This window comes from Mesocricetus auratus, unplaced genomic scaffold (assembly GCF_017639785.1).
Source record: "Mesocricetus auratus isolate SY011 unplaced genomic scaffold, BCM_Maur_2.0 Super-Scaffold_4256, whole genome shotgun sequence".
Classification (NCBI taxonomy): Eukaryota; Metazoa; Chordata; class Mammalia; order Rodentia; family Cricetidae; genus Mesocricetus; species Mesocricetus auratus.
Genome location: NW_024429182.1, coordinates 34845716 through 34871981, shown reverse-complemented (window position 1 = coordinate 34871981; position 26266 = coordinate 34845716). Strand labels below are relative to the sequence as shown.

The 26266-nt window shown below is 45.9% G+C and overlaps 1 protein-coding gene across 2 annotated transcripts in view; it reads left to right on the top strand.

Annotated features, from left to right (window-relative positions):
• Dmrt1 (doublesex and mab-3 related transcription factor 1) overlaps positions 1-26266 on the top strand; it is a 103567-nt gene that overhangs the window by 51112 nt on the left and 26189 nt on the right. The window contains exon 4 of one of the 2 annotated variants that reach the window (XM_040732395.1): positions 5986-6133. In XM_040732395.1, the coding sequence (XP_040588329.1) occupies positions 5986-6133 (148 nt within the window). The remainder of the gene's footprint in view (positions 1-5985; positions 6134-26266) is intronic. The other variant, XM_005063728.4, reaches the window with a different exon arrangement.

The window sequence follows — 26266 nt, the reverse complement described above, 5'->3', positions numbered from 1 at the left end:
TGGCTTATTTCCCGATACTGCTGATAGGGCTATATCTCTTGGTATCTGCCACGGAGATTCTGATGGTAACATATTGTTTCTGGGTCACTAGCTTTGTCTAAAACAGTAGGTTGGAACAGAGTAGCAAAGGTTAATTAAGTTTGTCCATCATGTTGGGAACACATATGGATGACTCCGATGCATTTTGCTCTAAAATCAAAGTTCTTGAACGTGCGGTTGCTGGCATCTTTGCTTCTCATTTTCAAACAATCCAAAATGCAGTTTCTTAACTTGATGCAGAGCGATGAAAAGAGCTTGGTTGTGGAAAGGCAGTGGCAGCAAGTAGGAGCTCTGTAAATAGACAAGTGTCTCCATTGAAATTGGGAAGGGCTCGAGCAGTTTGCTCCCAGCCCCGCCTTCTGTCCTTGGTGCCTCTGAGGAGAACCAAGGTCTGTGTTGACAGTGTCCCCATATGTTGATGGAGATAAAAAGACAGGTCTCTTGTATCTTTCAGTAATGCTCACTCTCTTGATCTTCCTTATTCCTGAAGTCAATAACTGGTATTTTCTCAGGGCACTACCATGGGGTACCTTCCCTGCCCTCTGCCACAGACTGGAGAGTTGCTGTATGGTGCCATCAGACATTCAGTGTGTTAGCAACTTGGAAGGCCCTGCTGCCCAGAATTATTAGCCAGGCGTTTAAAGATACAATTTGTTCTGTCTTCTCTTCCAGCTATTTTATTGTTCTTAAACAATATGTAATGTTAGATATGTCTGTCTGTCTGTCTGTCTATCTATCTATCTATCTATCTATTTACCTACCTACCTACCTACCTACCTACCTACCTACCTACCTATCTATCTATCTATCTATCTATCTATCTATCTATCTATCTATCTAAATTGCTATGCTATGCCTGGCTGTGTGAGTTTGGTTGAAAAGTTCTGTCTGTCTGTCTGTCTCTATCTGTCTGTCTGTCTGTCTTCTATCTATCTATCTATCTATCTATCTATCTATCTATCTATCTATCTATCTAATTGCTTTTGTCATTTGTGCCTGTGTGAATTTGGCTGAAAAGTTAGGATTGGAATTTTATTTTGTTTTTAATTATCTCTCTCTTTCTGTGTGTGTGTGTTTTGTGCCAGTGTGTTGGTGCATGTGTTCATGTGCACAAGCATGTAGAAAAGAGGAAGTTGTCAGATGCCCTTTATTCACTTGAGACAAAATCTCTCACTCAATCTGGAATGTACAAGTTACATCGGTCCCCCTGTCTCTGCTCTTCCCCATTCCCCTGCCAGCACTGGGATTACAGGTATACTGGTAACCATTCCTGGCTGATTTGTTTATGGGATTTAAATTCGGGTCTTGATGTTTGTGCAGCATGCGCCTTTACCTGAGCCACCTTCCCAGTCCTAGTTATTTTAGATGGTGAATTGTACAAACGCAAGGTCTTGTCTCAAGAGCCCAGACAATTCTTTGTAGAATTTACCAAGATGATAAAGATCCTAAGGTAGTCCTAGCTAGAGATTGTTCCAGACACCCAGTCCTCTCTTTCATGAACCCCCTGGAATATACCAAGACCTTCCAGTTCCCAGGAAAAGGGACTCTGCTTTGCTTTCTCTAGCTAGGTTTTTTAATATAATTGTTCCCCTTTACCTGATTAACAGCCTTGGTGTCTTGCCTTTAGACTGAGCCCACAGTAAGAAGTGTGCTTCCGTGGGCATGTGTGCACACAGATGCTCACCAAGCGCTTCCACACACTGCATACTCTGCTCACACAGATTTGGCATTGTTTTTTCCTCTGGTCTTGCTGATCTTGCACTTCTGGGCTCAAGGGACTCTCCTGTTTGAGCCCTCCAAGTGGTTGTGTGGACGGTGACTGGATTATTTCAGGGTCTGTGATGAGTGGCAGTTCTGTTCTGTATTTTGGAAAACATAGTCTAAGAAAAGTTAACGCCGCTGATGAAGATAGTGAGAACACTGATCATTGTGGCTGAAAATGCGTATTTAGGATTTAAGTTAACAATATCCACAGATTAATTGCTTTTATGGTGAAGTCAAGCACCGTAGATCACCTAAGTCCACATATGATCCTGAAGTCCCATGGTGGGGGGAAGGGTACTCTTCTAGCTACTCAGGGCTAATGAGTCACTCACTGTCCATGTGCTCCAGGATTTGGAGTCCAGGGGCAAGGCTTTGGGTCTGTGTGACCTGCTCCTATGACTTTTTTTCTCATTTCTTGAATTTACTGAGATAAACTCCTTTCTTCATTTCTGCTGGAAAAGCCCCATCTACATGAGTTTTCTTGGTTTTGGATACTTCTTTCTGTTGCTGTTGCTTTGGTAAGCTTGGGCTTTATAGTCTAAGATGGTGTAGACATATTGGTTCTTAAATTGTTTGCTTTCTGCTGGTCTCCTCTCCTACCCCCACCAACCCAGGAGAGGAAGAGCATCTTTTCTGTGTCTTGACAAAGACAAACATCTTTTGCGTTCTTCAGCATCTTGAGGGCAGTCCTTATGGTGGGCACCCTCCCCATAGTGTTTTGACAGATCCTAGGTTCCCTCACAGGCACCTGTGTCCTACCAAAGTCCTCCCCTCCCCTCTCCTCTCCCTTTCTTTTCTGGGTCATTTACTATGTGGCCACTTAAGAGAAGGTGATGAGAACAGAGAGAGGAAGGTAACAAATTTAGAGGCTCTTGAGACTAGATAGAGACAGGCAGTAAGAAGCCTTGGGTCACAGCCGAGGGGAATGTGCCAGCATCATAGGACTTTGCATTTGATCCCTGGTTGTTCTGTTTTTTCTGAGATGTGTGTATGATAGCAGGCACATTACATGTGTATGATAGCCTGTACATTAAAAAGAAGTCTTCACAAATGACAGCACGCAATGTGTGTGTCTCGGTGGGTGAATGGGCTCTGATGAAGAGCCCTGCCCAGGTGAGGTCTGCCCTGGCTCGAGTGGATGGCTGGGTAAACCTGGGAATAGGCATTGCAAGACAAAGGAATTGTTTTAAGGATGGCAAATGGTAATCCCAGCTTTTGCTCTGTGTGTGCTGGAGACCCGAGGTTCCAGTCTGTGAACAGTGTTTCTGTAAAGGTGTTTCTGATCTGAAAACTAAAGTTCACCCCAGATGGAACTTGACAGTAATCCCTGCAGGTAGGTGTGTTGCCCTGTGGAGGATTCTGGGAATGCGGCTCTCTTTAATTTACCTGTGAGCTAGCGCCTCGTGAGCTCCTCACCGGAGGAAGGTCAGCTTTCTATAAGGTCGGGCACTTCTACCTGAAGCCTTATAGACAGGCGGCAGATAGGATTCAAGAACTTTCAGAAAGGAAGTGATGAGGTCGGACGCTCTGGAGCTGCCCTGGGATGTTACTGGCGGGTGAGGGTGCAGGAAAAGAGGCCGTGGCTCAGATTTTAGTTGTGCATTTTCTCAACAGTTCAGTAAACAAAGCCCCAAGCTTCACGGTTTCATCTGGAGTTAATGCTAACAGGGTATGCATTTGCTGCCTGCTGGGATCCTGTCTGGGTCACACTACAGTTCAGAGACTGGGGCGGGTAATAAGATTATAAAACATGTCTCCTGCTTGCCAGCCACCGCATGCTAACAATAATAGCAGACGTAATTCACTGGAATCTTGGATTTTTTAGGTTTTGCCTGGTTTGTTTATGTGTTTAATATAAAGGAATAAACGGAATTTCAAAGAAACAAGTTAGTATTGTATAACAGGAGAGAGAGAGAGAGAGAGAGAGAGAGAGAGAGAGAGAGAGTTATAACACCCGTTAGCATAACTGAACAGTTCTTCCATTTGCTGCCGTGGTTGTCTCTCACCCAGAGGTGAGGACGGGGTCTTCAGGGTATCAGGTTAGTTTGAAAGAGGTCTCCCAGCCTTGGCATAGTTGTGGTGTTGTGTGGAGGCTTGGTTGTCAGGGGGACTGGTGTGGGCCCTGTGGGAGTATAGCAGTGTTGCTGGCCTTTAGATGCCGGTAGCAACTCTTAGCTTTCAGGTATGACAACTGAACATGTTTCCAGATACCAAATCTCCCCCACAGGGACAAGCTTGTCCCCAAATGAAAATTGCTGCTTTGAGATCATATACATTTCAAAGGCTTCATTACCTATCTTGTCTAAGGCCAGAGTAGCAGAACTGTGTTGTTTATTATCAGCTGTCTGTCTAAAATTAGAAGGGGACAGGAAGTGACCTGGAGTTACTCCCAGGCTTTTTGGAGTGAACATCAACTCAGTTTTAACTTGGTGTGTAAGAGGGCTTGGTATTCTTAGAGGACAAACCCTTCCTCTTTTGCAGGCTTGGGAGTAGATGGTTATTGTAGTGGTCCTACATTTTCTGAGTTCAGTCCCTAATGGTTGAGCCACCTCTCCAGCCCTTATGCATTATTCTTCGAGTTGGATGTAGCTGAAGTGATTGATGACCTCAGCAAACTCACATCTTAATAACCTCAAAGGGAGTTTGGCCTTTTGTATCCCCCACCCCTTATTTTGCTGGAAGTCTTCTGTTGTCTCAGGGAGGCATTGGGGAAACTGAGTAATTGAAAACAAATAACTCAATTCTAACTTCTAAGTAATCACAGTTTTTGATGCTTTCTGGAAAGATAAAGAATTAAATGGGGGATGATAAGCATATGTATGTTTTGAAACAGCGCTTATTTTTCAGTGAGCTGTTTGAAAGAGTGCCATTTGTTGGCATAGCTTTCTGGGCCGTGTGCATGCTGGGTGGCAGCTGTTGGCCAATCTGCTTGTCAGACTTGACCTTTTAACTGTTTTTAAATACATAGGATCTTGTTCTTCTCTGGTATATGATACATATCGGTTATTTTTAGAGTCTTGGGATGTGTTAGAATTACTTAGGGAGCTTGGGAAAGACCAGGGTCCAGGCCACTTGCCAGACCAGTTGAATTAGATTTTCAAGGGGTGGAAGCAAGGCATCAGCTTCTTCCTTTATTCCAGTGAGAATCAAGATTGACAGCTTGTCCACATATTTATAAATAAAGTTTTATTGGGACACAGCCATGCCCATTCATTTGCTGTTGCCTAGACACACCATGGTAAACCCTCCATTAGTTACTATTTGGCCATTTATAGTAAAATGCTTGCTGGCTGTTGCTCTGAAGTCATGGTAAATATTAACTATTTCCATATCTGTATGTACTTCCACAGCAAAAGGAAAAAATGCAGCAGTTTTCAGAGCTTGTGGGCTCAAGTCCTATTGCTTTGTGCACAGGAGATATTGAGAACTATTTCCTTGAAGAACTGACTTGTAGATATTGTCAAACCTGAGGAGAGGCGACTAACTCAGCACCCAGAACAGGGAGCCCATTATTCACATGGGCATCTGTGCTTAAAGTTGGCCCCTGACTGTTACGCCAGTGCTCATTTTTCAGACTGTGAAACTGGCTCCTGGGAAGTCTGCAGCTTTAGTTTGAAGGGTGCTGGAGTTCTGCTGAAGCACTTACAGAATCCACAGCAACACCCTCTCAATCTGAGACAGACTGAAAATACGGCTCAGTGGGTAAAGTGCTTGGCATGCAATCGTGAGGCTCAGAGTTCAGATGCCCTGCGTCTGTATAAATATGGGGCAGGTCTGGGCACCCAATTACAGTTGTCAAGAGGTGGAGATGAGATCTCTGGAGCAAGCTGGCCAGTTGGAGTAGCTGAATTGGTTAACTCTGGGTTTAAGTGAAAGACCCTACCTCGATATATAAGGTGCAGAGATATGCCGAAATTGAGGTATGGAGTGTGTGACAGAGCAGAGCAGCTCATCTTGTGGGACCCAGGAAGAAAAGACAGATACTGGAGGGGTTAAAGACAAACTGTCCTCTAGAGTCGCCCCCCTTCCCCGAGCTTACTGTTTCTAGTTAGGTCACATCTCCTAGTGTTCCCAGAATTTCTCAAGCTAGTGCCATGAGAAGGGGACCAGGCCTTGGGCATGCAATCCTGTGGGGAACACTTCATATTCAAACCCTAACAAAGGTGTTTGATTTTTCTTAAGCAGATGAAGAGCGCAGAGAGCCGCCACCCGGTGAGCTCCCAGTACAGGATGCACTCATACTACGGGCCTCCCTCCTACCTGGGCCAGAGCATGTCCCAGATCTTCACCTTTGAGGATGGCCCCTCCTACTCAGAAGCCAAAGCAAGCGGTAGGTTCTGTGGTGGGTATCTGGGATTGAGATGATACCTAGCAGGGGAGTACTTTTCTGTGGGTATGGCTCATAGGATTTGAGATCTGGGGGATTTTTAAGATTTATTATTAATTCTTCGAGAATATCAGCTCCTCCCAGATCTCACACCTTGTATCCACCCAACTTCTTCCTCCCTCTCCTCCTCCCCCTCCCCACCCTCCGCCGTGGAGTCCAATTTGTGTTATGACCTGCCCTGGAGTGTGGTTGATAAACCAGATGTCACATCTGTAAAGAAACATGACTTTTCTTCTTTAAGCAGCAACCAAATGCCAATAGCTTCTTAGCTAGGGGTGGGCCTTTACATGCTGGCATTTCGCTGGCTTGAGCTAGCACAGGTCTTGTGCATGCTGTCACAATTGCTGTGTGTTCATCTGTGTAATTGCCCTGTTATGTCTGGAAAGTGTGCTTCCTCTCGTCACTCTCCACATCTGGCTCTTCAGCTCTTTCACATAGACCCCTGAGCCTTGAGGAGAAGGGGTTTGATATAGGGGTGAGCACTCTAAAAGCTCTCTTGTGGGTCTCTGTTACAATTACCATCTATTGCAAAAAGACGCTTCTCTGATAAAGGTTGAGAGATGCATTGACTTACGGTTGTTTTTAGTACTGTGTCTGTTTAATAGGGTAATGCTAGGTTTTCCTCTAGAGCCCATAATATATCTAGCCATAAGTTCTTGATCTTGTTGACAATGTTGAGTATGGGTCCTATTTTGTGGTATGGGCCATAAAAATAAGCAGCAAGTGATTGGTTACTCCCTTAACACTTGTAGCACTATTGCACTAATTAGAACTACTTACCAGGCAGGTCATTAATGTAGTTCCCAGGGTCTACAACCAGATGACATTGGTGATTACCTTTTGTTTTATTTTATTCTTTTTTATAGATTCATTTTTTCTTGGTTTTTTTTTTAGACAGGGTTTCTCTGTAGCTTTGGAACCTGTCCTGGAACTCACTCTGTAGATCATACTGGCCTTAAACTCACAGAGATCTATCTGCGTCTGTCTCCCAGGTGCTGGGATTAAAGATATGTCTTTTTGTTTGTTTACTTTTTAGATTGTATTTTAATTATAACATTTCTCCCTTCTGCTTCCTCCCTCCTAGCCTCCGCCCCATGCTTCTCCCTGCTCTCCCTCAAATTAATGCCTTCTTTTTCATCAGTTGTATTGCATGCATTTATGTGTTTGTACAGGGGAAATGGAGGGATCCTTCCTGAAGAGGGAGGGAGGGAGGGAGGGAAGGAGGGAGGGAGGGAGGGAAAGAGAGAAGGAGGGAGGGAGGGAGTGAGGGAAGGAAAACAACAACATGGATGACTGAAAAACCACATGGAATCATACTACAAGCTGTCACCTTTAAAACATGTAATTCAGTGTGAACATAGACATATATAGTTTTAATGAACTTTTTTCACCTGAGCTGATGGCACTCCTCCAAGAGCCAAGGACCACCAGACAAAAATCCCAATACCAGACATAAAAAGCCTCCTTTGAGTTGGTTTATTCTTAATACATTTCCCTCCCTTCTGAATATGTGTGGTAACAGTAGACTTCTGTCCCTACAAATGTTATTTTCTTTTATCTTTTTTAATTAAGAAAAATTCATGTATGTCTATATGTGTGCCTGATGCCTGAAGGCTAAATAAGAGAGCATTGGATCCCCTGGAAGTGGGGTTGTGGATGGTTTTGAGCTAACATGCAGATTCTGGAAGTAAAACCTGGGTCCTCTGGAAGAGCCAGCAGGCAATGCTCTTAACTGATGAACTGGCTTTGCAGTCTCTGAATGCTGTGTTCTTGAGGAATAGTGTGACATGCAAGGCTCATTTTTTCCCCATTGCTAGGGATCAAACCCCAGCGCTCATTGCTGATGTTGATCAAGGGCCCTGGGAAGATCCCCCAGTGCCCAGGACTTAAAATGTGTTTCAAATCCACATGCTTTCTTATGAAGTGAAGCTCTGTATATGAAAGTTGTTTCACATCTTTGCTCTAAAAGTCAAAGTGCATTCATCTCTTGGGGGAAAAATAAAATAACACAGTAAAATATTTTTTAATACAGTGGATCTGGACTTCTGCAGTAGCAATGCAAATAATTCTGATATGACTGAAATAAAAAAAAGACTGTTTAATGAACCGAAGCACTTTGAAATACACAATTCCTCAAGTTCAGTTTTAACCCTCTCCCCAACAGCTATGCTGAGTTGGTGGGCAGGTCTTTCCTGGCTGAATTTCCAGAGCCCGGTTGTAAGTTATTTATACGTCTGCATTGTCTTTTGGTTTAGGAAAGCTAGAAAGCAAACTGTGGAGCCCGGAAGTGTCAATCAGGGCAGTCCTGAGTGACATGGAAGAGATTGATCAGGACATTCTCGATTATCTTGTACTAAATAGAAGATGTTAATTTCCTAAATAACGTGACTATAGAGGAAGAGTTTTTAAATTTTTCGTTTATTCTATGTTTTTTGCAAAGGAAGGGGGAGGGCCTCAGTGTGGGTGTGAAGGTCAGAGGATTTTGTGGAGGTGGTTGTCTTCTTTGACCTTTTCGTAGACCCCCACCCTGCACTGAGCCCAGCTCAGCAGCCTCAGGTAGGTCAGGGTAGGGCGCCTTCACCTACTGAACCATCGTCCAGGCCAAGGGTTTCTTTGCAAAGCATATTCGTAAAATGAGAATCAGAACTATGACCAGATTTTCACGTACGGACTTAAATCTTTAAAAGCTAGGCAGGTGACCCTGTCAACAACAGCAAAAGGAACAAAAAGATGGGACAAATGCTGCTTTATTTACTCCTGAAATACAATGATAGCTTCCGTGGCTACAGGACAGTTAGGTCATGGAAACAGCTGCTTTGACGTGAAGAGACTGAAGTGCACAGTGGTGGCTGCACGCTCATCTTTGCTAATGCTGGATCGCCATGTTTGGAGTAGACTGGGTCCTCTCTGTTTCATAAATATCCATATTCTCCGAGGCGCTACCTTTGGGATCTACATATAACCTGCTCCTTAAGAAGAGCACACGCCTCACATTCCTTTTCGGTCTGCTCTGACAGCCACTCTTTGCTCTGAGAAAGTGACTGAGTGAAGGAATGAAGGATTCTGCCTGTTTTAAGTGAGCTTGCCCCATCGGCGAACCAAAGCCTGGTCAGGGTCCCAACTCTGCTGTCAGACAGAGCCAGTGTACAGTTTGGAGATGAAACTGTTCAAGAGACTCATTTTCATATAGAAAATTAGAAACAAGTTCCCTGTAAGGAGGGATCACCTAGGATTCTTACTCTAGCACCAACAGGCTGGGCCGTTTGGGATAGTGGGTCTGAGACCATGGCAGGATGTGGTGAGTGGGACTGGGACATCATTTTAGTCACTGAGAAACTGGCAGTGGTTGGCTGGTCACTAGTTCTGCCTAGCACTGGAGTCATGGCTGAGTTGAAACCCTTTGGTTAAATAAGTAAATTATGATTTCTACATGTTTGTCAAATATTCCAAATGGTCTTCTAGGTGCTTTGAAGAACAGTGTTTTAAGTGGGCTTAGTGTTTTTTATTTTTATTTGAGTATGAATTTGTCCACTAATATATTTTTTCAATTTTTTAAATGGATAAATGTAACTTATTGGCTCTCTTTGCCCAAGCTAGGGACTCGAACCCATGGTTGCCAGGTAAGTGCTGCACCACTAAGCTACAGCCCCAGACCTTTAAAAAGGGTTTTACTTTGAGATAGTTGCTCAGGCTGGACTTAAACTCACTGAGTAAATCAGGTTGGTTTTAAATTTGTGAACCTCCTGCCTCAGGAGTAGCTAGAATGACAGATATGTGCCGTCTTGTCCAGCTCACCTTAGTGTCTAAAGAAATAGGTGTGAGCTTGATGTTGCCCTCTGGATTTACAATGAATGGCAGCAGGAAAAAGTGTCAAATCTCCTCCCTGCTACCTTGCTCCTATTGTTCTTTGTGGGAAAGGTCTGAGCAGACCCCTTGCCCACCCTGAAGCGATGGCTGGGATGTGTGCATAGGTGGGAACTGAGGTCACATACGTGTGCCACCCAGGATTGATTGTTCTCTGTGTTCGAGGTTCTGGGCATCAAATGCAGGATCCCTCATACCAGGCAAGTGCTGTACCACTGCGGGACATTCTCAGCCTCTGGGAGATTGATTTTAGACCAGATTTGAGAAGTCTGTGATACGTGGACGTGGGTTCTAAGCAGAAGGTGGATGTGTGAAGTCTGAGTTGAGAGGGAAACACCTCTACTAGAAACAAAAAGTTCAGAGTTCAGTACACAGACTGTGTAAGTCGGTCTCACAAGATGACCTGGAGAAGTGAATATACAGGATTGCAGAGGGGACACAAAGGGCTGAGTCTGGAGCCTGGGGACCTCTGCGTTTTGAGCACTGGTAGATAGAATGACCAGTGAAGAAGATGAGAGGCAGTGATGTGGATGAAAACTGCGTGTGAGTGGTGTTTCAGAAGTTGAGGGAAGAAAGCACTTCCGTGAACCAAGCCAAGCAGTGTCTGACAGGCCATAGGACAGGAAAGCTGGGATTGCCCATTGGCCGTTCCCAGGGAAAAACATGAAGGATGACCTTGCTGATCTGGTCCGGAGCTGGAGCCTTCCCTCATGTTTAGAGAGCCTGGGAACCACTCGCTGCTGGTCTATGAGGCTGCATGACTCAGCAAGTCCTAGTCTGGTACTGCACTCTGGAGCATCCGTGGAGAGCCAGCCCCTGGTGTTCAGTCCATTCTGGAAGTCCAAAGGGAATGTATTTCTGTGTTAGCAAAGGGCAGTGGCAGCAGTGACGATGACAGCTGTAGGATAGATGGACTCATTAGCAAGAGGTGAAGGCGGGCAGGCAAAAAGCAACAGCTTTTCTCTGGGACTTCCTTGTCTCTCGGAGGCCCCCTTCCCCAGACATCAGTCCTGGAAAATACCCTTGAAGACCCACCTAGAGGTGTATCTCTTACTTGGTTTCATATCCAGCAAAGACGAACCATCCAGCAGGACGCAGGGAGCCAGGCCAGTGACCTCCAGAGTGACAGCTCATGTGGGTCTGCAGATCCCTTCCCTACTGGTTGAAGAAAAGTATCACACAAAGGAATCAAGAATTAGGAGACACTTGGCAGAGCCTCTAGCTGTCTAGTGAGCTTGATGTAAAAAAAAATGGAGCTTGCAGTTTTTATCTTTCTTTGTTGTAGTAATTCACTTGCACCTCACATAAGATAATCACGAGACATCTGAAACTAAACCGATGGGACATTGTGAATGTCACAGGGCAACTGTCACTTCTGTATGGTTCTAAGTCGTGTTTACCCACTGAAGAGGAGACTCATATCCATGAAGCTGTTATGTCCACTCTTCCTTTCCTAAGCCCCTGGTAACCTGTTCTTTGCCTCCAGAATTCCCTATTCTCGATGCTTTGTGCCAGTGGACCAGGTAACACATAGCCCTTTGTGTTAATTTCTTTCTCTTAAGTGCATAGTTTCATGATTCATCCACACTTAACATAAATTAGGACTTCATCCATTTTTATATCTGAATACTACTCTGTGGTTGCAGTGTATTGTGTTGTGTTCATTCATCCTTTGGTGGACTTTGGTTTATGACAGTTCTTTGACTCCCTGAATTGATACTGCTGGCATGACACTCATACATGCCTTTTGATTATCTGTTCCTGGTTCTTCTGAATTTACACCGATAAAAATGACTTATCGGGGAATATTAAGCTCACAAGGTACACAGGGAAGGAATGTTGTTTGATACTTTGTTAGGGAGAAGTCACTTATACCAGAGGCCGAGAACCTGAGATCAGCGTTTTGTTGGTCTCCGAGACTCAACTGGAATCCCATGAGAGAGCTTGCTTCTCTCCTGCACAGCCTTTAAATTCCCACTCCAGTAGTCACCTGTAGCCACGCCCAAAGTGGCCGTGGTCAGCAGCACAGGTTTCTAAGATCTCTCCCTACAATGACTGAATTAAGTAGCTTTCAAAGAGTAAAGGTTAGTCTTGACTCTGAGCTTTGGAGGTCCCTATCTATCACTTAGTGGCCTATTGCTTTGGTTTCTGGTGGGGAGTCACATGCCAAAGGTACACACTGGAATAAAGCGATTGACCTTGTCAGCCAGGTGACGAAATGGAACAGGAAGAGGCTTGAGCCCTGTACCTTCTTCAAGGGTATGTGTCTCAGTGATGCAAGCACCTCCTGCTGGGAACTAATTTAAGGTCAGGCACATGCTAGGTGGCAAGCTCTGTACCACTGAGATGTATCCCATCCCTCTTTTGTCCTTTTTGCTACAGGGTTTTCACAGGTAGCCTAGGCTGGCCTGGAACTCACTCAGTAGTCCTGCCAGACTTTGAACATGCCATCTTCTTGCCTCCTTAGAATTACAGACCCTGCGGCCCCATCCGAGTTCTGCCACCTCCTAATAGTGCCATCCTGGAGACAAGACCTTTTTAGTGTAGGTCTATCCAAACCATCCAGAGTGGAATTGCTAGGTCCTGTAGGAGTTTTATTTTTAATTTTTTGAGGCGCATTAACCTGCTGTCCCAGCAGCTGTCCTTCTTACATTCCCATCAGTATATGAAGGCTCCACTTTCCCATGCCCTACCAACACTAACTTGTTTTCTAATTTTCTCAATTACAGCTCTCACAATTCATCTTTATTATACTATAAAAGTATCTAATCAAAGTAGATTAGAAACTCAAAGTAAATAAAGCGTAGGTCCTTCGCTCCATATAGTTTGGAAATCACTGCTTTGCCCAAGAAGAAGACTGGTGTCAGAGAAAGTGTGGCCAGTTCACAGAGGGTGTTTGAGAAGTGTCTGTGGGAACACTCAGGAAATGATGCCCACTCCAGAGTGGATGACGTGGGGGTGCCACAGCAGTGTGTCTGTCTCACTGTAGGTGTGTAGTGTTAGGTGTCGGGCAGTCTTCAAGGCAGTCAGTATGTATATCCAGAAACGAACTGCATCTTAGGAGGATTTCTGACAGATAAAAGCCAGCATTCCTCAGGGACTTGGGAAACCGGTTCCTGTCTGCCAAAAGGAGCCATTTCCCTCACCTGGCAGAGGGACATATGGTTACCTGTGATTTCTGTCAGCACATCAAGGTCTGTGCTGCCTCCTGGCTCCCTTAGTGTCACAAGTACACATTATAATGCATTTCAGAGTCCGAGCCAGCATCCCAGCCCTTCTCACCAAACTCCCCTACCCTAAGCTCCCTCAAGCTCAGGGACTTCCCTACCCCAGAACCCCTTATAACCCAGCTATTCTCGCTGTTCGTATATTCTCCTCCTATCCTATCCTATCCTATCCTATCCTATCCTATCCTATCCTATCCTATCCTATCCTTTCCTATTCTATTCCTTGCTATCCCGCTATCTCCACTTCCCTAACCCTGGCCATGTCCAGTCTGCTTCTTTGTCTCTCTGCTCTCATATCTACAGTGACAACCTTAACCACATCGTGGAGCATTCATGCTGACATCTTCTTTCCTGTGCCCCACCGCACATGGGTAACACCTTTTCTATGTGTTGCTCTCTTTAGTAAAAGTTCTTAGCAGGCAGATTAACTCCTGCAGTGAAGTTTGGATCAATTGGGAAAGTCAAACACACTTAGAAGACGTGGGTCAGCGTCTGTGATAATCTTAGCACAGTCAGGAGAAATGGTGCCTTGGACCCCTGTTCCTCAGCACAGTAGGCAGAATGGTTGTGCAGTCACCTGTGACATGTTTAGTGTTGTGTGGAAAGGTCTCCTGGCAGCACCTCCCAGACTCTGTAGGTGGGAGCTCAAAGGCTGGGCTGCCATCTGGAAGCACCCTCAGATCTCTTTGTCATGGGCGCCTTCAGTGTGAGGTGAGTGACCTTCTGTGGTGAGGGCTGTGTGGGGGATTGAACAGTCTGGTTACTTAAAATGGGTCTATGGATCAGAAGTTGTGTAGCCTTAGCAACAGCATCCTTTCTCAGAGGCTGGTTTCATTTCCTGCTTTGGAGGATGAGGGTGGGCAGGCACTGTGAGGTCATGTGGCTATGTGATTGCTGTGAGGTTTTGATGCCATCCAATGGGATGAAGCATCAGTTTTGCTATGGAAGGTGAGGGTGGGCTCTGTGAGGTCACATGACTGTTGTGAGGTTTTGATGCTGTCCAATGTGAAGAGGTTCAATTCTGCTATAGAAGGTCTGGTGGTTTGGAAACAAAAGGCCCCCAGAGTGAGTGGCACCATTAGGAGGTGTGGCCTTGTTGGAATAGGTGTGGTCTTGTTGGAATAGGTGTGGTCTTGTTGGAATAGGTGTGGTCTTGTTGGAATAGGTGTGGCCTTGTTGGAATAGGTGTGGTCTTGTTGGAATAGGTGTGATCTTGTTGGAATAGGTGTGGTCTTGTTGGAATAGGTGTGGTCTTGTTGGAATAGGTGTGGTCTTGTTGGAATAGGTGTGGCCTTGTTGGAATAGGTGTGGCCTTGTTGGAATAGGTGTGGTCTTGTTGGAAGAAGTGTGTCACTGTGGAGGTAGTCCTCTGCTCAATTCCTGTCCAGTGTCTGGGATCACTTCCTGTTGTCTGCAGGATGTTGGACCCTCAGCCCCTTCTTCAGCACCTTGTCTGCCTGCATGTCCCGCCTGGATGATCCCGTAAGCCCCCCCAATAGATGGTTCCCTTCATGAGAGTTGACATGGCCATGGTGTTTCTTCACAGTTACAGAAAGCATGAGGCAAGAAGGTGAGGTCACATGGATGTTGTAAGGTTTTGACAGCAGCTAGTGGGAAGAAACTCGGCTCTGCTCTGGAAGGTGAAGGTAACAGTGGGGCTCTGAGAGGCTGCCTGGGGAGTTGTGAGGTTCTGATGGGGTCCAGTGTAAAGATGTACAATCACCATAAAAGGTGGCAGGTGTCATCACAGCCACTTCCTCCCTTCAAGACTAGTTAGTGCTGGTGTTGCTGGCAGTCTTTGTCATGGAGAAGAATGTTCTAAAAATGTGCCGGTCTGGCTTAGTCCTGTGGAAAGTGGGCTCAAGACTCCAAGGGCTGCTGTGTTCTGCGTGTTCCGCCGAGAGCTTTGTGACCCAGGAGAGAACACTGGTTCTTACCATCCCCACCCTTAAGAAAAGGTGACTGTGTCTCATGCAGTGTTTAGAAGATGTTTGCCCTTAATTTAAACTTGGCCTATAGGAAGTAGCTTGTTTGCCACATTTCAGAGAGAGTTGGGCTGATAACCTTATTTTCCTTATGTGACCGTTATTGTCAGCTCTTGCTTTGAAGAGAGGTGAGTGGAGCATTCAGTGGCCCATGTCACAGAAGCTGGTGCCTAGGAGAGACTTGAACCCCGTGTTGGGAACGGCTAGTTCAGGTCCTCAGCCCCGGCCCCACAGTACAGTGCTGCTCATACGCTATCTTAGAGCTCCAGTTCTCAGCTGGGAAGCTGCACGCGATATCAGCAGTTTCCCTTTGTGGATCCATAAAGAGCTGCGTAAAAGCTTGGAACACGGCTGTCCACGCTGACTCCCCGTGTCACGTTCCTGATGGCTCAAAGGCCATCACCCTGCCTTTATACCTTTCTGTGTCAGCAGGTGTTGGGCAGTGGGCTGTGAAAATAAAGTGTTGTTTTCATAAAGAAAGGCTTAAGTTGTAGCCCCACAGGCGTCCTGATGTAACTGAGTGTATGTGTATTGTATATTGAGAGTTTCAAAACCATTTAGACATTGTGGTCTGCTGAATGGGGAAGTTAGACTATTCACATTTTAAGCCTTTAGAAGTGGTAGTCATTTTTGATTTGGGAATAAAGTATGTTGTTATTTCCCAATGAATGGAAACTTGGCAAAGAGGAAGAGAGACTGTGAGCGACCAGCAACTCCTAAAGAACATACAGAACAGTCTAGACTAGTTGATGTGCTCTGGGTGACAAGCGGAGATGTTTTTATTCAGGTCTTTTTTTCTTTCTCCATGAAATGCAGAGCCTCCAAAGGCAATCTGAATAAGATTGAGAGCTGGTGGCCCCCAGCATATCCCATGTGCAAAGTGCCAGTGTTTAATACAGCCAGCCACCAGGCTGTCATCTAGTAATGGCAGGTGCTTCCCAGGGAGCTACCTTGGGGAGGTCAGACTCTCCATGGAAGGCATGGGATCAGTTATCTCAGCATTGAGCAGGAATGACCAGTGTGTGTTCTCATGCCGGGGGACAGGGTTACCGGGATGCTTCATGTTCTCTTGAATGAACAAGACCACTCTTGGATTATTTCTATTCTTATCTCACCAAGTTGGAGTTAAAAGTGCTCGATGAAATGTTAGTTCTGTGTAGGTATGGAGTACAGCCACTAGGTTACATACATCCTGGACTGTATTACGTAGGATTTTGCCTTTGGGAAACTGTCAGTTCTACACTTAATTCTTGACACGAGTCTGGCTTTTGATGAAGAATGCAGCCCTGCAAGAGACCCAGATGAGGCCTTACCAGTATTCCCACTTACGGAGGGGCGCTGGCAGGATGCTTCCTCCAAGCTTTGTCCGTAGTGTTTTAACAGTAGGGATAGGGTTCCTTCCTATCTTGGAACAACTTTCCCTGGCTGCTGTCTCTCTTTGCCCTTCCTTTACTTCACTTCTTGTCCTCTTACAAACACGTGTCACTTCTGCAGTGTCTTTAAGACGTGCCCTGTGCAACTCACTGCTATAACGTATTTAGACTCTGTATTATCACTGTCGTGTGACAGATGAGGACAATGAGGCGTGGAGACAGTGGCTGAGGGGCCGGGAAGAAGAGGGGCCCTGGTATCCACATGCCAGGCATGGGAGCTGAGGCAGAGGGAAGGCATAGTCTTTCTGAAACCCCCCTGGCCTAAAGGTCTGACGTGTTTGTGTTTGAAATGCATTCAGAGAGATGATGGCTGTGATGGGAGGTTACTTAGATGTGGCTGCAACGGTATTTCTGTCTCTGTTGTGGTGAAATGTCAGAAACATGGTTCTGAAGTGTCGAGATGTCCCATCCCGAGCTGCCTCTCTTTCGGCTCCCAGCACAAACCTTAGGAAGAGCCTGGAACCCGCCAGCTGGCCAGCTGACATGGTTCTCTTACAGATGGGAAAGCCACTTAGTGTTATGGCTGTATTTGAATTGTCTTCTTGTTTAACAGGACAGAGTCAAGTACAGCTCATATTTGATGAGGGCATGTATTGGAAGGTTAGGTACCCAGTTGTTACCTTAGGAACTGTAAGTAGTTAGAGATAGGAACGCCACCTTACTCACTTTTTCCTTGATCCTAAGCTAAGTCAGTTTGTTATTCTATACGATATACTGCTTGTTTCTTTAGTTTAACTAACATGAATAAGAGGAGTCCAGTTTTCCCCAGATATTTAAAAGTTTTTTTATATTTACTTGTTTTGCATGTGTAACTGTGTATGTGTGTGTGTCTGAGCGTGTGTGAGCACGTGCACATGTGTGTATTCGCTGTGGGGGGGAGGGGTTAGAGGATACTTATGGGACTTTCTGCATGGGGGACCCCAAAATAGAACTCAGCAAGTACCCTCACCCACTGAGCCATCTCACTGGCCCTCACAGATCATATTTTTATAAAGATACCAGTTTTCAACTCTCTTAGTGGTCTTTGGTGGCTTGAATGGGATAGCTCTCTCTACACCAAGTTTCTCTTAGAAGCTTTCCATTTAGAGCACAGCACACACTAAGTTTGCCTGTATCCTCACTTACCCAGTGACTGTTGTTTTTAAAGTCATGAAGCTCCAACCTTGGTCTGGGCCTTGCATGTGGCTGTAGCCACTGAAGTTAGACCAGCCAGATGATCACTGCTAAGACTTCGCGTCTGACAAATCTGCTGGGCCTCGGTGCTTTGCATCCAGCATAGCGAGGAGTAACTTGGGAGTGTATTTTCCCTGCCCAGCTCTTTGGAGGCACGGCCCCAGGCCAAGTACAACTTGAATAACCTTCAGGAGAGCTGTGCTGTCCTTCTGTCGGCTGCTGTCTTTGAAAATTGCCTGCAGAGTTAGTGAGCAGGAACAGTTAAGATTTACAAACAATGATGAAGCTTGTCATGCATCTCTCACCATTCATCACCCGGGTGCCGTGCCTGGGCGGTGAAGTGTTCTTCATAAAAACCAGCTCAGTGTGAAATACACCTCGCTGCAATGTTTACCGCTCTGCAGCCCGTCAGCGGCCCTTTATAGTAAATCCAGATTGCGATGTGACATTACAGTATATCATTGCCCGGCGCAGTGGGGTTTACACTGGCAGTGAGCGCAGCGCACACCAGATGAGGTGTCCACATTGAGTTATGTTGGAATTTGGCTGTTAGATGGGGATAGCTTTTGTTTTCTGAACACTGAAAGTTAGCTTTATATGTATTTATATTTATATATAGGCATATACTTCCCATCCTGCACATATGCACAGGGTATACAATACCTGCCGAGGTCAGCTTCCAAATGGGTTTCAGGTGTAAAGAATGGCGACCAGGTTTTATGTTCCTTCCAAACCGTTGTTCACTGAACTTGGCATAGATGGAACCTTTGTGGGGGAGCTAGGGTCAATTCATTGAAGAACTCAGTTTGATCTCTCTGTGTGTAAAACGACTGTGTTTACCATTTTTCCACGTACAAGCAAGGATCCTTTTCTCTCGGGACGATTACTGTAATGTCCCCTTTAACATGGGGGCCAGGAGAAGATCCTGTGGCCTGATTCCTCCAATAGTTGAGCACCACGCTTGTCTCTGAAGTCACTCCCTTATTACTATTTTTTAAGTGGGTATCAAAATCCTGCTGCTGCCTCTGCTATCTTCAGAGATGCTGCTTCCAAAGAAGAGATTTATGTTGTTTTAACTTAAATCTGTGAAATAAAAGACAGAATTTATAGAATGATCAGGTTTATTTACATTCACCCTAAAAGCGCCAGTATTAAAAATGGGCTCCATAAAAATAATATTCAGAGATAACAGCTGCCCCTGAAGTCCCCTGATCATCTGCTTAACACATATATTTTCAAATTCTCTGTTTTGCACTGAGGGCCGTTAGAACGATTTGTGGTCTGTGCCCACTTAGGCCTGCATACCCTTTAACTGAAAAGCTAAGGCCACACCCACTGCCTCTGGGGGTCAGTTCCTCTGTTTGTAAAAGTCGTTGTGCTCAAGACTGACTGACTGTCCATCTTTCTGAAGAGGCCTCAGGGAAACACGGCAGCGTATGGTGCTGGCTTCTGGGAGCCTAGAGGAGCAGGCCAGTCCTCGGTGTCCAGTGGAGGGAGAGACTGCCCTTCAATTCTCCAGTGTCGCCTCTTGCCAAGGTCATTGGGCCAACAGGTGGAATCCCTTCCCAGGGATTTTGATGGAAAGTGAACACCCAGTTAGTTTTAATTTCAAACAGTTTAAAAAAATGTCCATTGTAATCATTTTCTAAATACTTCATGGGACTAAAAGTTACTTGTTGTCTGTAAAGCTTAAACGTAACGTGCCAGCTTCTGCTTTTATTTGCTCCCCATGGCCACTGGTGCCTTCTGTGACCACTCTTGTCTGAACCACCCTGGGAAAGAGGCAGACTGAGAGGGCAGGTTAGCTTTATCCCTGTAAGGATAGGCCAGGAGGTGGCGCTAATGCTGCTTGGGCCAATTTCCTTACTGGGCCGAAGCCATTTCAGGGGTTTCTCTTTTAAGTTCCCAGATGGTAGTTCATCCTTGGGCATATAACTGTATTGTTTCTGCCGCTGCTTAGGTAAGAGAAGGCACAGGAGGGCTGAGGGAATCATGTTTGCTCCTTCATCTTTTATAGGTTAGACCCAGACGTGCAGCAGTCAATGAAATCTTGTCATTCCTGCTGGGAGTTAAAATGGGGAGCCTGTGCTTCTGCATCTTGCTGGTCATAACAGTGGCTCTTGAAGTCACCCTGCTGAGCTAGTTCCTCAGTGTCTCTCTGTAACCCTCAGAAAATACTGCCTTACCTCAGTGCTTAGAAAAATAAATTATAGGTTGATGGTAGTGTCGTAGGCCTTTAATCCCAGCACTCAGGAAGCAGAGGCAGGTGGATGTCTGTTGGAGGCTAGCCTGGTCTACAGAGTCAGTTCCAAGACAGCCAGGGCTACACAGAGAAACCCTGTCTTGAAAAACATGAAACAAGCAAGCAAACAAGAAAAGGAAAATAAATTAAGTGAGTGTAGACTGCATGTCTGTGCCTAGCATGTGCCTAACATGTGCCCCGAAGCGGGCACAGTGTCCTCTGAATGCTGGCAGAGTCTTAAGGACATTTCTCTCCCCTGTTGTGTGCCCAGCAGCACTGCCTTGGTAGGGTGTGGGACTGAGTATAGCCTGTGCCCTCTGGTCCTGCTCCCACTTGAGGCTTGGTCTTGGTCTCCATGAGCTCAGGATGGGCTTTCTTTACCTAGAGAAGCCAGGGTACCAGCCACACTGTGCAGTGTGCCATGAGCTCAGGATGTGCAGTGTGCCATGAGCTCAGGATGGGTTTTCTTTACCTAGAGAAGCCAGTGTACCAGCCACACCGTGCAGTGTGCCAATGCGCGGCCTTCCCCGGGTGTGCTTGGTTTCTGTTACTTGTGTGGCTATAGAGGGGGCTGGAGTTTGATTTATTAGTTTGTTTGTAAGAGCTTTACTGAGATATATTTCACATTCCATAAAGTTCACCCTCTTAAGCCGTTCAATTCGGTGGTTTTTAATATATTGGCAAAGTTGTGCAACCATCGCCACTATCTAGTTCCAAAGCATCCCCACCATTCCAGAAAGAGTCTCCACAGCCATTAGCCGCCACACTCCATTTCCCTCTCCCTCCCACCCCTGTCCATAATCATTTGCCCGCTGTGAACTTCTCCTTTTTCTTTTTCCTGAATTGCTGGGGAAGAAACTCAAGGCTCTTTGGTGTGTTTAGCAAATGCGCTATCCCTAAGCTAAATTCCTAACCTGAACTGTTATCTACATGGAACCTGATAGATAATACTCGGTCTTAGGCATCTGACCGCTTAAGCGTGGTTTTAGGGTTTATCTATAATGGAGCATTTGTCGAAATATCATCCCTTTATGTGGGCAAGTAACACCCTAATCTATGAAGGGCCTTGATTAAGTTTGAGACTGAAAACTATCACAGGACCCAGCAACACGACTACCCCAGAAAGCTTTTCCTGTCACAGGTGTCCTTTATCTCAAGTAAGTTTGTAGATGCCCCTTCTGCCGAACAGCTAAGTGTGTGCAATGACCAGGGTCGGCTACGTGAAACAGGAATGTGGTGTGTATGGACTGTAGGTGATCCAGGTTATATTGTTTCTGTCTCCTGCTCAAGATGCCATAACTAAATACCACAGATGGATGGCTGTTGGCTCAGAACTTTTTTCCTCTTTGGTGGCCAGAAGTCCAAGATAATTTGATGTTGGAGTTGGTTGCACAGTCTCTTTCCTTGGTGTGTGTGTGTGTGTGTGTGTAGAGAGAGAGAGAGAGAGAGAGAGAGAGAGAGAGAGAGAGAGAGAGAGAGAGAGAGAGAGAGAGAGAGAAGACAGACAGACAGACAGTTTGGTTTCTTACAGAGACTTGAGTTCCATCATACTATGACTTCATTTAACACTGCCCATGTCCCTGAAGTCCTTTTCTCCGCTCAGTTCCATAGAGGGTAGGGCTTCAGCAGCCTTGGGGGAGGAAAGGACACAGTCAGTGCACAGCACTTGGAGGGTTGTGTGTCTCCATATGCCTCTTCCGGTAAGGTTTTTGGGAAACAGACACTAAGATTTCATGTGTCCCAGGGTAGAGCCCCTGCTCTTTCTGCCCCTGTAGGTATTGCCCTCCTCACATTGATCATGTCAGGTGTCAGGCCCTTGCCTGCAGCCAGGTCGCCAGGACCAAGGGAGTTTCTCCGGACCCGGGTCTCTTAACGGTCACACTTCAGTACAGTACACTCTGTTTCCCAGGTAGTCTCCTCCTCATTTCTGAGTTCCCATCCCTATGATTTGGATTAGTTTTTAAATATCTGAATTCAGGAAAGAAATTCTGACCCTCTGCTCTAACCAGCCTCCCTGTGACATGCTGACGCAGGTGCCAGTGTTTTCCAGGCAAGTGAATTAAGAATTCAGGCCCCTGAATGTGAATGAGAAAGTGGTAAGTTACTTCTAGGAGCTAGGAGCCAGTGCAGAATAAATACTATAATAAAATTAACATACAGCACAGAATAAATAATGTAATAGCAATAAATAAATAATTTTAGGATTGGTGTTCATGAACTACCTGATGCCTGTTTCAGAGCCAAACATGGGAGATAATCTTTTCCACTCTGTAGCACGTAACAGCTCGTTTTGTCTAATCCTACCCCTACCAACAATCTCACAGTTTGTGAGAGATATTTTCCCCTCACACCAGTGGATGTCCTACGATCCAATATAATGCAGGCACAAGTTACCTGTGTAGTCACCCAGATGCCATAGGCTGAGGACTCAGACCCCCAAACGTGCTCCATTCAGACTCCAGCTGTTTCTCGCTGGTTGACTACAAGTTTGGGGGTTCCCACACCCTCATGCTAGGCTTAGCAGTTTTCCAGACAACTCACAGAACTTGGAAGCTGCTCTGTCTACTATTTTTCTAGAAAGGAGTTTACCTAGGAGTGCTGCATCAATGGGGGGTTCTGGCGGTGGGGTAGGGTGGGAACAAACCTTTATCTGCAAGCCTCTGAGTTCCAAGCTTGTAATGGGGGATTGCTCTTTCTGGTAGTGAGTCACTACCCTGAAGGCGGGAGTTCACTAAGAGTCACCTTATCAGAATGAAAAAGACTCTGGCCATAGTTCTCTCTCGGGATACCCCAAGGATTTTAGCATGTCTGTGTCAAAAACTGGGTACAGATATCTTTGTGTCACACTACAGGCGGGTAGAGTAACAGTTACAGGTGAGTGGACTGCAGAAGAGAGGACATGTGACAACTAGCGTGTGGAGCATGTTGCAGCTTGAACTCCCCTAGAACTCAGGTTGGTACTTCATTCCACTGTAACAGAACTAAGACATGATTAGGCCACCTCTTAATCCAGTCAACGGATTAGGACTCTGACTGTACGAGTGGGTTAGTTGTGTCTGGAGTGGGCTTCACACAGAAGAAGGAACCTGTCCCCATTGTCTTGACAGTTTGGGGCAATTGCTCCTCTGTCTGCCATAGGATGGTATGAGACCCTTGCTGGATGTCTGTACCATGGTCTTCATCTTCTCAGCCTCCAGAACTATGAGCTAAGTGCGTGCGTGCGTGTGTGTGTGTGTGTGTGTGTGTGTCTGTGTGTGTGCGTGCGTGCGTGTGTATGTGCGTGTGTGTGTCTGTGTGTGTGCATGCGTGTGCGCGTGCGTGCATGTGTGCGTGTGTGTTTCCATCTCAGGTAATTGGCTACAGCAGCAGTGGGCTCTGGGTGCTCATTCAGCACGACACCCCTGCCTTTGCTTGTCCTCCTTGACCTGTTGCCTCTAGGACAGCAGCTACCCAGCCACACAGGGCTCTGAACTTTTAATTAAAGGTCCAGGTCCTCTGTCATGCCAGCCACCTTCAGCTGTTCACTCAGTAGCTGCTCTTGGCTTGAGGCCCTGGTTTTGAGGAGAGGTAGACTTTTTCTGTCACCACAGAGTGTCCCATTAAATAGCACTTTGGGACTTTCATATTGACAGAAAGAATAACTCAGAGTTCAAAGCACAGGCAAAGGTGCGAACACAAGTACCATACATTGAACAAATACCGTCTAAAAAGTCTCACTTTTGTGGGAACAGCAGCCCTTATTCAAATAGCCCGTCAGGCTGAGCGGGTGTTACTGACATGCGCTGAGTGGGTGCTGACAACACTGGCTGATCCTTCATCCTGAGCCGCGATGCACACCTTGCTGTTTAAAAAAAAGATGGAAGGGGAGTGACTAACGCAAAATGTGGTTGATCTCAGTCCAAGAGTGAGTGCTTGCCCACGGTAGAAAACTTGCCTTGTAGCCTTGGGGCAGCACATTAGCCTTGGGGACTTGGCAAGGATTGCTGCCATTAAAGCCAACGCTGGGAAATGGCATTCATCACGATCTGATACATGACTGACGTGTGTTCTCCTGTTCTGTGGGTTGCCGCTACGGTCTGCTGTTGTGTCTCGATTGGAAAAGAGGTTTTTGCATTCTGATAAGATCCCGTTTATTCACCTTTTGTCTGTTGTCTGTGCTTTTGATGCCTCCACTGAGAATTGCACAATCCAGCAGCAGGAAACTTTCTCTGTTCTTTCAGCAGGAGTTTTCTAGTCTTAGCCCTTCTGTTTACAGCAGGTATTTGATCCACTTTGATGAGTTAATATTGGCTTAGGGTATCTAGGTAACCGTCCACCCCAGTTCTTTGCTGCGTGGATACCCGGCATTCCCAGCATCATTGTGGGCAGGACTGTCCTTCCCCTCTCTGCACCAAAAGATGAAAGTCTTGCTTTAGAGCAAGATGCATGCCTGGTCCTCCTTCCATGGCCTTCAGAGAACCATCCTTGCTGCGTATATTCTTGGTGGTCTGTTCTTTTGTCTGCTGGTCCTTGCCAGCTACCTAGGCTGTCTTTTCCTGCTCCTTGAAGTTTTGAGGTAAAGGAAACCGATGACTGCTTCCCTTCAGGATGTATGGCAGACCAGTAAAATACTGGTTTCCAAATTTTCCAATTGGAAGTATATTTTTCTGTGGGAAAGTGACAGATAATAATGTGTTTAAAACCCCGTTTTAAAGAGTCCTCTGAAGCCCCAAGGTAGTGTGCTGCCGCTTTAGGTGAGCTCCGGTGGCAGAGCTGGCTTTCCTCCCTGTCCCTCAGGAATGCTGCTGAGGAAATAGAGCAGATAAGCCAAGAGGGGCAGCATTAAAGGCAGTCTGGTTGCAGGCTGATGTTGTCGTCAATCACCCTTTAATGTTTACAGAAGCAAAAAGTCAATGCGTAGTTGTTTTAATTTGCCACACTCAGGGCTGAGAGAGTGATCGCCGGAGGGGACAGTTGAGCGGCTTGTGCTTCTTGTCAGCCCCGTGTCTGATTCCACGCTAAGCATTTTCTGATGAGCAATAGATTAGGTTAAATGCTACTCTAATTGCACCTTCCGCATACCACTGTCACCATGCCTTGTACGACATTTCTATCAGCACTTGCCCGAGGCTGTGAGGGTTTGTGCTGCGGAGAGTCCTGAGTGCTCATTTTCATGAATCAATGTCGCTTTGGAAAAGCAGTTGCTACAGCATTAACTGGTCCATAATAAATTACACCCTCTCCAGACCTATCGGAGTAGATCAGGACTGTTATATCCATTCAAGTGGGCTTTCCAGTATAAGCCACTTGTTCTGTTGACCAAACGGAAAGCTGGTCTCCAGGGAATGGAGGCGAATGATTTGCTTTTAAACCCTGTTAGTAGTGCGTTGCTGATGTTAGAGAGTGTTAGAGAGGGAATTCTGTACAGTGAGCTGGAGAAGTTGTTCCCTTGAAGTTATCCCAAAGTAATTTTCAAGGCTAGAGACAAAATCGTAGTCACCCTACATCTAGGTTCAAGCCTATCTGAAAACAACTACTTAACTATGTGTCCACCAGTGTCCTGGGCTCTAACAAGGGAACCTTGTACTTCTGAGTGGGACTAGAATTGGGCCAGAGAAGCCACGTTTTGGAAATGTGTTTCTGTTTGGATTGCTTGGCTGAAGTCACAGCCTTCGGAAGGGTGGGTGCTACCTGGTGTGTATTTAGAAAACTCTGTGGGCTGGAGAGATGGCTGAGCAGTTAAGAGCACAGGCTGCATTTCCAGAGGTTCCGAGTTGAATTCCCAACAACCACATGGTGGCTCACAGCCATTCCTAGTGGGATCTGATGCCTTCCTCTGGCATAGAGGCATACGTGCAGATAGAGCACTCATGTATATAAAATAAATAGTAGGGAACTCTGGAAATAGCTGCATTCCTTTTGTACGTTAGACTAACCAGACATCTTGTCCTTGATGGCAAGACAGAGTTGGATGTGTTGGCTCTGGTATGAAATAGCCGGTTCACATTTAATGTTCTGGAAGAGCTCACTGGCAGCTTTCTTGTCTTTTGTGCCTCTCTCTTTTCGTGAGCTGAGCCGTTGTCTTCTGCTGATAGTTTTAAGGCTTGCTCTGCTGTATTACTGCCTTTTTCAATGGGACACTAGTGTGTGTGTGTGTGTGTGTGTGTTTGTGT